Genomic DNA, 12,056 nt, shown 5'->3' with positions numbered 1-12,056 from the left:
AGTGTAGCCATATTGGTTCGCAGTAGACGAGCTAGATTAGAGACGAGCAGCACCTTAAAGACCAACAATATTTTAAGGGCATAAGCTTTCAAGAGTGAAAGCCCCCTTTTATCAGATACAAATGCTGATGACTGGAATTTAAGACAGTGCTTATGTTCTCAGTTGCAAGGCAATTACTAACTCTATCTACAGAAGCATTCCAAAATGAGATAATACTTGCCCCCCCCCAATGAAGTATAACATAGACCATGAGGTGCTCTCCTGGATCCCCAAAGAAGACAGCAGACACAGCATTAAATCTAGAAGGTTAGCAGCACAATTCTAGACACAGTTATATCTTCTGTGCCTAGAAGGGAGCAAGTAGAAGAAGAAGAAGAAGAGAAGAAGAGATTGGATTTATACCCAGCCCTTCACTACCCAAAGGAGTCTCAGAGCGGCTCACAAACTCCTTTCCCTTCCCCTCCCCACAACAGAGACCCTGTGAGGTAGGTGGGGCTGAGAGAGCTCTGACAGAAACTGCTCTTTTTCAAGAACAGCTGTGCCAGAACTATGGCTTGCCCAAGGTCATCCAGCCAGGTGCAAGTGGAAGAGTGGGGAATCAATCCCGGTTCTCCCAGATTAGAGTCTGCGGACTTAACCACTACACTAAACTGGCTCTCGTTTAAGATTGCACTGTAAGCCATGTATCTGCAAACTCTAGTCTTGGTTTATCAAGCAAGCAGCTATCAGCTGGGTGAACTTCTTCTTTAATGTAAAGCTGTTACTCCATCAAAGCAACTAGAGGATTCTTTATCTCTTGATACTATTTATACCACATACTATTCTGTAACTTGCCTATGATTGAGCACAAGTTATCTTCAGTGCCACAGGATTTGACTTCTGACTATTGCAGATGCTTCTAAGCTGCTCTGGCTCCCCATTGAGGAGAGGGGCAGAATCTCAATGAAGTTTTAAAATGTGATATATTTGAGTCCAGTAGCACCTTAGAGGCCAACAAGGTTTTTTTGGGTAGAAGCTTTTGAAGCTCCCTTCATCAGAGATTTGACTCTCAAAAACTTTTACCCCCAAAAAATCTTTTTGGTCTCTAAGGCGCTACTGGACTCAAATCTAGCTGAAGTCCAACACGGGTCGGCCACCCTTTAAACCTTTTAAAAATGTGCACAGTCATGCACCCCTGCATTCTTTGCTAATCATGAGCAGCGTTTCGTACCACACCATATGGCTACTATGGGCATCAAGTTGTATCTGGTCAGCCCAGGATGAGTCAAATCTTTACATCAGTCCAAGTATAAGAACTGACATGGGACTTGGTTCCAAGGTATCTGCTGTGCCTCTGCAATATAAAAATACGTACTGATTGAATTTATTAGGTTTTTTTTGGCCTTTTGCAAGCAGTTCCTGCTGCTATTGTGGTTTGGAAAAGGGTCAAGTAATGGAAGTATTGCTCTGACCTGGATAGCCCAGGCTAGTATTTGGATGGGAGACCTCCAAGGAACACCAGGGGTGTGATGCGGAGACTGGCAATGGCAAACCATCTCTGAACCCCTATGGGGTTGCTGTACGTCAGCTGTGACTTAACGGCACTTCCCACCTCCACCACCAAGTAAACTTGCCAAGTATTAACTACAAGTTTAATTGTTCTTAAGTAACTCCTTACATTAATTAAGAAAGGGATGATGTGTTTCATCCTTAGTCTGCTTCAGCAGTTACCTGTCAACATACAGGGCCTCAGTTCCTCACTACTGTATTCATAAGCCATTTGTGCAGCCCAAGACATTGTGATCTGCCACTAAAAGTGATAAATGCAGCTTGTAATAGGTTTAAAGATTGCTAAAATTCATACTTGCACATGGGGTACTCAAGACTTGTATGTACTTGTGCTCAAATTTTTAAGTTCTGTGACCAAACATTGTTCTGCAACCTGGTCAGTGAGGGAAATAAAACAAATTATGTATAATTTGCAGCTCTTGGTGCTAGGCATAAATTTTGCATAGCTTCTCAGGAACAATAAAGAATTATACAGTTCACTGAAGGCCTGCCTCCAACCAGTGGAAATACTCAGCCACCACCCTGGAAGCCTAATATGGGAAGCAGACATTGCCACACTCTGGTCTCTGAAGCCCTGAGAATACTTCATTCTTAGTGGCTTCAATGGAATTTTGTGGTTCATTTTCAGTGGTTTGACGTGTATTAGTAGCCTGCACTGAATCTAACTAAACCTTCAAGTGTATCCAAGATAGTCTGGTACTTCTTCACTTGTGATATTTATTTTTAAAAGAGTTTGATTCCAGTTTATTATTTTTTATGTATTGTATTAAAAAAATGAAAAACATTTGTCTGTATTACCTGATTAAATATTTGCACTTAATTGACAGCTAAGGGTTCCTTCACAACATGCAAGCTGTGCTAATTGTACTAACATCTGTCCAAAGAGGAAGCTTGTAAACACTCCCTTGGGACATGCCCATCTCCCTACTACCACAAGCAATGGGACCTAAAAGCTGCTGTAGTACCATGACACACCTCCATTCCAATTTTCTATCTGGATATACCCAAGGCTGGCTAGTAATGAAAAACATAAGAACCTTGCTGGATCAGACCAGAAGTCCCTCTAGTCCAGCATCCAGCCTCACACAGTGGCCAACCAGTTCCTCTGGAGGTCCAACAACAGGGCATAGAGGCTGAGGCCTTTCCCTGATGTTGCCTCCTGGCACTGGGATTTAGAGGTTTACTGCCTCTGAATGTGGAGGTTCCCTTTAGTCACCATGGCTAGAAGACACTGATAGACCTATTCACCATGAATCTGTGTAATCCCCTTTTAAATCCGTCTATGCCTGTGACCATCACTACATCCTCTGGCAGCGAATTTCACATTTTAATAACGCACTATGTAAAAAAGTATTTCCCGGACTGGATCACACAACAGCACAGTCAGAATTCCCCTTCCTGTCCCCACAAAACCAAGAGATGTAACAGAAAAGAACAACCCTAAACAGAGTTCTGCCCTACTAAGCCTGCTGACTTCAATGCATTCAAAAGGTTCGGGTTCTGGGATTTACTTCAAAAAGGGAGAGAAACAGCAAGCTGTTTCAGAGGCTTCTCCCAAAGAATGCCTGGAACCACAAGGAGAAAAGCGGCTTACAAGACAGCAGCATATACTTGAAAAGGAAGTCTACAAAGGCAGGTCTTTCCCAAGCATTATTACAATACGCACTTCGATTTGGCCACTATTGTCAAACACATCAAATATGTGTTCAAAAAGACAAACAGGGCTATTTTTGAATTTCATTCTGACTTTCAGAAAAAGAAAAGCACACAGCTAAAATGTTGAATTGCCTCGGGCAGAAAATTTAAATATTTCCGTTTAACTCCTCTGTTTATGAAGCCCGAGCTAGAAATCAGAGAACTAGAAATCAGAGAAAGACCATTTAAACATATGCTACACCATAACCTTAACTGGAGCACAAGTTGGCACTCAAGTACAAAAGCCTCTGGCTCGTATTCAAGCCTCTCCTTTCAAAAGACCAGAACGGTTCTGCCACTTACTTGGGGTGGGGGTGGAATGTGCACCAATTCCCCCTTCCTGCTTAAGCCCCTGGTGCAGCACTCCATACTGTTCCTGAAGGTCCTACTGACCCTCAGAAGTGACTTTTGAGAGTGCAAGAGGCAACAGCTGAAAGAGGGAGGCAGGAAAGCCACACACTGGCCATACTTTTCAGCCAGACTGGCTTTCAAAGCAGCTTACAATTCAAACCCACAGCAATGAGTAATTCATACAACAGTTGGCACTGAACTGATCCTCAAATCCACTTGCTTATTTTCAAAAAGGGCATTCTTCAGTGACTGACACACTGTTGGATCCGGGACATCGATCAAGCCAGTCCGCAGCTTGTGTGTGTGTGTGTTATGTTGCTTCTGACTTATGGCGACCCTATAAGTGAAGGTCCTCCAAAATGTCCCATCATTAACAGCCTTGCTCACATCTTGCACACTGAGGGCCATGGCTTCCTTGATTGAATCAATCCATCTCATGTTGGGGCTTCCTCTTTTCCTGCTGCTTTCAGCGTTTCCTAGCAGTATTGTCTTTTACAGAGACTCTTGTCTTCTCATAATGTGATCAAATTACGATACCTTCAGTTGGTCATTTTAGCTTCTAGGAAGAGTTCAGACTTGATCTCATCTAGAATCATTTGTCTTTTTGGCAGTCCGTGGTATCTGTAAAGATCTCTTCCAAAACTACATTTCAAATGAATCAGCTTTCTTCCTGTCAGCTTTCCTTATTGTCCAATTTTCACACTCATACATACTAATGGGAAATACTGTGGTATGAATTGCCTTGGTCTTGGTCACCAGTGACACACCCTTACACTTAAGGATCTAGCTCCTTCATGGCTGCTCTTCCCAGTCTCAATCTCCTTCTGAATTTCTTGGTTGAAGTCTCCCTTTTGGTTGAAGACTGAGCCAAGTCATTGTTTTAAATGCAGTTCCGCAGGGCCTGCAAGACGGAGCTCTTCTACCAGGCCTTCGACTAGGAGCCACCCCCCAATATTAATTATAATCCCTGTCCTTTGGAGTCACCAACAACAGTCTGTGCCGGCCACATAAGAAACAGAACAAGGAGGGGATCAACAGGATAGGTCATCAACTTGCCGCTGCCGTCACCAAACATCATCATCATTATTATTGCCAGACAGCCGCAGCAGCAGCAGAAGAGGAGGAGGAGATTGGATCTATATCCCGCCCTTCACAACCCAAAGGTGTCTCAGAGTGGCTTACAAACTCCTTTCCCTTCCCCTCCCCACAACAGACATCCTGTGAGGTGGGTGGCGCTGAGAGAGCTCTGACAGAAACTGCTCTTTTTCAAGAACAGCTCTTATCAGAACTACGGCTTGCCCAAGGTCATCCAGCCAGGTGCAAGTGGAGGAGTGGGGGATCAAACCCAGTTCTCCCAGATTAGAGTCCGCGCACTTAACCACTACACCAAACTGGCTCTCAAAACTAGCACTTTATGACATTTGGATTGTTTTTAGAAGGTTTTATGATTGTTTTAACTGCTATCTATGTGTTTTAATTCTTTGTAAGCCACCCTGAACCTGCTTCGGTGGGGAGGTCGAGGTATAAATTTGATAAATAAATAAATCCTGATTTTGCTATTAAAAACAATATCTAAGCAATGTAATGATAGAAGACGTTTATTGGTTTTACACTACATTGAGTGCCAGCCCACTTTTTTCTAGTTTGTTATTGTTAACCTTTAGATTTATAAACTGCTTGTATTACATCCATTAGTTTATCTTGTTGTTATCTCTTACATTGTTTTATCATGTTTATGAAAAATTTGTAAAAAGTAAAAAAAAAATAACAGGCTGAGCAAAATAATAGAAAATCTTCACCATCAACCTCAAACCTGAACTGCAGGCTGTGGAAGGTCAGTAGTTCAGCGGTTCAAGACCCGAGTGCCGCAAGACAGGGTGAGCTCCTGTCTCTAGTTCCAGCTCCTGCCAACCTAGCAGTTCGAAAGCAAGAAATTGCAAGTAGATAAATAGGGACCACTTCAGTGGGAAGGTAACAGCGTTCCGTGCGCCTTGGTGTTTAGTCATGCCGGCCACATGACCACGGAAACGTCTTCGGACAGCGCTGGCTCTCCGGCTTTGAAACGGAGATGAGCACCGCAACCCTAGAGTCGGATTCGACTGGCTTTCGAGCAAGGGAACCTTTACCTTTACTATAATCCTAATTTTGGCACTTCATATTTTAACCTTACTGCAGCTCCTACTAGATATTAAATGTATACTCAGTCCAACAGACACATAGGTCCTCAGGTATGCACAGAATAAAAATGTTGAATCATCTCATACAACTAACTCGATACAATTCCAGAAATAAGCAATACCATCTCATACATGATTACCATTCAAGCCTACATAGAGCTTCTACACCACACATAATCAAACACATGCTACATATCCACCGAGCTAGGATTGCTCTCCAAAACGTTCTTGAAGAAATAGAAGCAGCCTTTGGAAAAGCCACAAAGGAACTTACCTGGCTGGCCTCTAATGGGAGGGAAATCCACAAAAACAGTACCACCACTGAAATAAACCTGTTGTTTGTCACCATTTTTTTAACCTCTAGTTGACCTGGTGTTTGCAGAAAGGTTCCCCCCATGACTTTGGGGGAAAGACTCATATAGTTGGACAGGAGTCCAAAAGATTTGGAAAGGACTTTCCAAAGGATTTTTTAAAAAACCCAAAAACCACGTACCGCATTGCTCTCAGTGCAGTTTTGTATGCCAGTTCAGCATCATGAGGTAGGAGAGAGGTGAAGAGATACTTGGCAAATGTGTGCATTGGAACACTCTCTCGATGGATGATTTCACCTAGACCGCTATAGGGCCCGGCTATGAGGAGAGGGGAGGGAAAAAATAAACAAAGTCTTATTAACAGCAGTGTGACTTTAACGTGCATAAGTACTAAAAGTTAGCTAGAAATATTGTAATAATCCTTGCAAGAAAAAAACACTCACAGTGAAGAGAAATAAGCTCTCTGGTGAGGGGTCCTCTAAGTAATGTGCAGTACTAAAAGAAAACGGCGGTGATAAATATATCTCATTGAAGCAAAAATTAAGGTGGCCTGGCTATAGCTTGTCTTTGCAGGGTTCAGAAAGCCCAGAGCTTAAAGCAGCACGTGTTAGCTCATACATTATGGAAAGAATTTGAAAAGCAGGCTATTTGACACAGTACATCTTAAAGTCTTCAACATGTAGCAACCTCATTACTGGAAAGCAAAGTTTCCACATGTTGACATTAAAGTTACTGCCATGATAGGCATATCATGAACCGTCAGAACCTGAAAACTGCCCTTGCCCATAAGCCATGGCATAAGGTGCTAAGAATAGACCAAGAAGCCTTTCAACCACATATCAAAATCTGCCTATGAAGCCCACCCACAGAACCCTCCAAAGTAGCCAAACAATACAATGTGGGTGACCTTAGAATGAGGGCATGGGAGTAAAGCTTCACAGGGAGATTTATTCTTGGGAATCCAAGGTTACTGAATTCTGTCAGCTCTGCTACTTAACAGGAGATGCAGGATTATTTAACCTTGGACTCTACAGAGATAAGAATGCTCTACTAATGAGCTAAGTGCCATGGTACTGATGCACCCCCAGCACCCTGCTTCTTATTATTTCAGTGTATCTCTTTTAAAAGCTGACATCTAAACTTCAGAACCAGGAAGTGCCAAGCATTACAAGACTGGGTAACTGTGTACTCCTAATGACCCCATGGAAAACCTAAAGGGTCACCTGAAAATAAACTAGAAGATTCTATTCTTTGATGTAAAGAATTTGGCATGCGGTGTTAACCTTAAAGAAAATCCAAGCACTTGTTCTTTAAACAGCCTTTAAGTGTGGGCCAGACTGGACATATTTTTAGAAATTAAAGACTCAAATACTTTGTACAGGGTAGAAGAAGAAGAAGAAGAGAAGAGATTGGATTTATACCCCGCCCTTCGCTTGGAGTCTCAGAGCGGCTTACAAACTCCTTTCCCTTCCCCTCCCCACAACAGACACCCTGTGAGGTGGGTGGGGCTGAGAGAACTTTGACACAAACTGCTCTTTTTCAAGGACAGCTGTGCCAGAGCTTGTGACTGACCCAAGGTCACATCAGCAGGTGCAAGTGGAGGAGTGGGGAATCAAACCCGGTTCTCCCAGATTAGAGTCCGCACACTTAACCACTACACCAAACTGGCTCTCTACACCATTCAAACAAATGACATGCATGCCAGTTGTTACAAGTACTGGATATAGCAAACTACTATCATATTTAGCTTCAAGTACCTCAGAGTTGCATTTTATCCTCACAATAACTCTCCAAGTTAGGTTCAAGCTAAGAGGGAATGACTGGCCACCAAAGTCACCCACTAAACCAACATAAAATGAACTACGTTTTTACAATCACCAAATAAGACTTTTAGTAGTAAAGCATGACCTGGTGGTACAGCATTGCTAGTAAGGTTGTACGCCAAGTCGTGGTGGAAAGCGCCGTCACATCGCAGTCAACTTATGGTGACCCTGCAGAGTATTCAAGGCAAAAGATGAACCAAGGTGGTCTGTCATTGCCTGCCTCTGAGTAGCAGCCTTGGAGGTCTCTCATCCAAGTGCTAACCAGGGCTGAACTTGCTCAACTTCTGAGATCTGATGAGGCTGGGCTAACCTGGGTCATCCTGGTCACAGCTGTATGCCAAGTACCCTCTGCTAAAACACCAAACCACTACTAAGGGATCCAAGCTTTTTCAGAACAACTAACTGTTTTTAGATACTCATGTGAGAGTCTGAAAAGGATGGGCTGACTTTACCATGGTGAAATACATGGCTGTGCATTTGTTTTGCTTGATTGTTCCTCTACTGATGTCACTGGATTTCATCTGTTCTCCTGCACCAGTTTGAGGCACAATACAACACACCACCTTTTTTTTGGCAAGTCCATCAACAATGCCATCCTAAGCAGAGTTACAGTCTTTTAAGCCCACTGACTTCAATGGACTTAGAAGGAAGAAACTATGCTTAGGAGGGCACTATAAGATACTAATATACAATTGATGAGTATTACAACTACTGTGCCTGGGTGTGGAATTCTGCTTAAGAGGGTTACTGAAATGACTTTGGGTAGTCTCCAAACTCCTTTTCTGCAAATGGAAACGCAACTGGGGAGTAATTTACCCCAATTCTTCCTTCTAACTATAGAAACCGACAACATTCCCAACAGTCTCCACATTCTCAGGTGCAGCAGGCTAACAGTGGGAAGGAGACAGCAGGAAAGATCCCAGGGCATGTTTAAACAGGACACATTTTAAAAATCTTTGGTACAAACCATTTGTGTACTCAAGATCTTTCTAGCAGAGCAACTTAACATTCCCAGCCCTTATATGCTAGTCAGGACACACGGGGTGGTGGTGGTGGTCACAAAATGCATACACAAGACCTTTCCATCTCTGCATCAGTGCAATATTCAAGTATAGTAGATTGGGGGTTGATGGCAGATCTATAAGAGCCATTAGACGCCTAAGAGGGTGATAATTACCAGATAATCTTACTCCCAAAGGAGCACCTGGTCTTTTTTATCAGAAACCGTTAAAAGAAGCAGCTACCATCAATAGCCAGCTACCTTCTAATAGGAAGACTGCTTGCTTTTGAAAAATCTTCACCAGCGTGTCATCAAGTTCGATTTCCTGTAGCTTTGAAATCAACTGCTCCTCATTCCGACAAACTTTCTCTTGTGCATACAAGCCGTCTGGCATGATCCGCTGCTGCCCCAGTCCAATCAGTGCTACTTCCACAGCCAGCGTTACGTAAGACTCTCCTTCTTCTAAGAACTTGTGCACAGGCAGGTGATAGTACTCCAGAGATTTGCACTGGCCCATATTCTCTGGAAAGAAAGTTGTAAGAGGAAATAGACCATTAAACGTTTATCTGCACTTTCACACCTTATTTATGCTGGGGTGTGTGTGTGTTGCAAGTTTTTCTAATTATCTGTGAAGTTTCCATAAAGTGCAATAAAAATATCAAGTCCTAGTTTTCGCTTGCATCAACTGCGAGGCAAGTGGCAGGATAGAAAAAACCTGCAGAAATCAGACTTGGAAATTAAGCTACTCAGTATTATTTCCAATACCGTTCATGCACTTGGCCAGTACAGTCTGATTAACTATAAGCATGCACCGTATTAGGGGCTATAAATACGCTTACCTCTCCCTTCCCCAGTTACCTGCAGTCTCCTTGTCCATATTTTTCTGCTTGTGTGCCATTAACACTTTCATGTTAAATAATCTACAGTGTGAGGAGGCAATGTATATATACCCAAATGGAATGCACCAGCAGAAAACGGCTTGGTGCTTATTTTGACGTGTCCATTGCATCTTTGGAGCGGTTCATTCCCCTGAATGCTTTGTACACATAATGCAGCAAAGTAACATATCTGATTGCACTGTGCTGAGGTCTGAAACTGCCACAGGTTATCACTTTTACCCATGCAAGGCAAGAATGCTCAAATTTGACTATATGAGCTGCTGATTGCAAAGGAATGTTCAGCAAATTATTACCTCATGGTTTTGTTTTATTGTATGTTACCTGGATGTTACCTGGAGTAGAGTAAGTCATAAAACATCTAGCTCAGGCATTAGAAGCCATACAAAAACAGAGTATTCCTTTGGGGACTTGCTGAGCATTTATAAAAGATTTTAAATTAAATTTTGATGGTTTAAATGAAGTCTCCTGCCTCCCCCTGCAAATTGTGGAAGCAGAGTAGTCTATCCCCAAAGACTGAACACTATTCACCAGTAGCACAAAGTTTATGTGGCAGATTCTGCAGTTTAAACTGGATAATCACTTCTCTGTGGCTACAAGAACCAGTCAAATCAGGAAGTGGGAGTCCCTTAGTCCAGCACCAAAGAATGATTTCATTGCCTTTGATTTATGTTAAGGAGCAGCACCCAGTACAAAGAGCTTAATTTTCAACACCAGCAATGAATATCATTCACAATGATGGCTTTTTATAATTAGATTAACATGAAGTACATAACAGCTAAGGAACAGCAAGAAGAAGGGCCAAAACAGAGGTGATGTGCCTGGCACACAGGAACCCGACTGAGGACTGCAGTATTCACCTTTCCCACCTATGCTGTCCCCTGGAACAGCCCTGGGAAATATTATTTGCCCACTGGGGCCAGCAAGAGTCATTATGTTAGTGAGCATGGACTGAATTTCAACAGCCTTATTTAATCCGAGTTTATTTTATATACAGCATTTCTAAGCCTTTATCTACAACATTTTAAAGTCACCTTTAAGTCACTTTTCCACCCACCTTAGGGTCCCCCAAGGCAGCGGACAATAAAAACATTAAAACATGATTAAACTTATATACACAAAAAATTAAACCGATCAGGATGTGTATTTTCTGGGGAAATCTGAATTGGAAAAGGTTTCAGTTCAAATTTGGATACATAAATATGTAAATAATGTCAGCAAAAGGAGCCAAATACACCATGTATGAGCCTAGACTATGTTACAAGCACTGGCATTTGCCCCTGCTTCATATCCCACATTTAGCCCATCTAACACAACTGATGTGCAGCACAACAGCCCTGACAAGTATAGACAGACTATATTTACATAAATGGGGTGGAAGTTTTTCCCACAAAAAAATCTAGCCCTGGAAAATCTGGATATTTTTTTTTACCCCCACATTGCTGAAAGCAGTGAAACAAAACAGAAACACAGGAATGGAAGGAAGTTTTCCCCTGTAAGTGAAAGAACATGATAGCAGGGGATAGATGAATTTCCTTTGATTTCAAATCAAGCAGAATTAGTGCCAACATCTGCTTTGATTTTGAAGCTACCTGGACTCCAGAGACAAGAAAAGAACTTTAAAATGCTCGATAAAATATACACAGTATGACTGCAACTGTGTTTTACCTGTGAAGTCTGAGAACACATGGAAGCTCTCTTCATCCACCCTACAGGCTTCCATAAGGCTACTGAAGAGAGTACCAATTGGGTCCAGTGGGTGTCCAACCCAGCCTTCTAGGTTAGTGATAGAGGTTACTCCTTTGTGGAGAAGTTCTACATCAGAAAAACAAAAGCAACTTTATCACCACAGTGCATTTGACAAGTAACCCTTCATAGTTTTATCCAGCACTAGAGAGGAGAGATGTGGCTGGGGTTTGAACCCTATTGTTCCAGGCAAAAATTCCAGTATCCAAGAACTCAGTGCAGTTTCTCTATACTGACAGTAAAAGAACCTTGGGCTGGACCCAGCTCTCAGCTAAAGGCACTGAGGGTCGCCAATTTTTCCCATGATACCTTCCCAAGCAGTCTTTTCCAACCCCTGGAAAGTTTATTCCTAGGATCACAGGACTCATATGGATTAATAGCCACATGGGTCAGGAGGTTCCTCTAGAGAGAGGGAAGGAGACAAAATCACCCTGCTGATAGAAGAGGGAGAAGAGAGCAGTTTTCAGTTCTGCAGTTTCCCATGACCCTGGGAATAAACTTCCCTGGGG

At 42.5% G+C, this 12,056-nt stretch overlaps 1 protein-coding gene across 1 annotated transcript in view; it reads right to left on the bottom strand.

Annotated features, from left to right (window-relative positions):
* Window positions 1-12,056, bottom strand: part of ZSWIM6 (zinc finger, SWIM-type containing 6) — a 123,067-nt gene that overhangs the window by 20,598 nt on the left and 90,413 nt on the right. The window contains exons 10-12 of the mRNA XM_015406799.1: window positions 11,470-11,616; window positions 9,167-9,427; window positions 6,265-6,400 (exon numbers count right to left, since the gene is read on the bottom strand). Coding sequence (XP_015262285.1) covers window positions 6,265-6,400; window positions 9,167-9,427; window positions 11,470-11,616 — 544 coding nt within the window. The remainder of the gene's footprint in view (window positions 1-6,264; window positions 6,401-9,166; window positions 9,428-11,469; window positions 11,617-12,056) is intronic.

The sequence above is a fragment of the Gekko japonicus genome, unplaced genomic scaffold, assembly GCF_001447785.1.
Source record: "Gekko japonicus isolate JY-2015 unplaced genomic scaffold, Gekko_japonicus_V1.1 scaffold700, whole genome shotgun sequence".
In the NCBI taxonomy this organism is placed as follows: domain Eukaryota; kingdom Metazoa; phylum Chordata; class Lepidosauria; order Squamata; family Gekkonidae; genus Gekko; species Gekko japonicus.
Note: the sequence above shows the minus strand (reverse complement) of the source record. Positions and strands in the feature narration are given on the sequence as shown.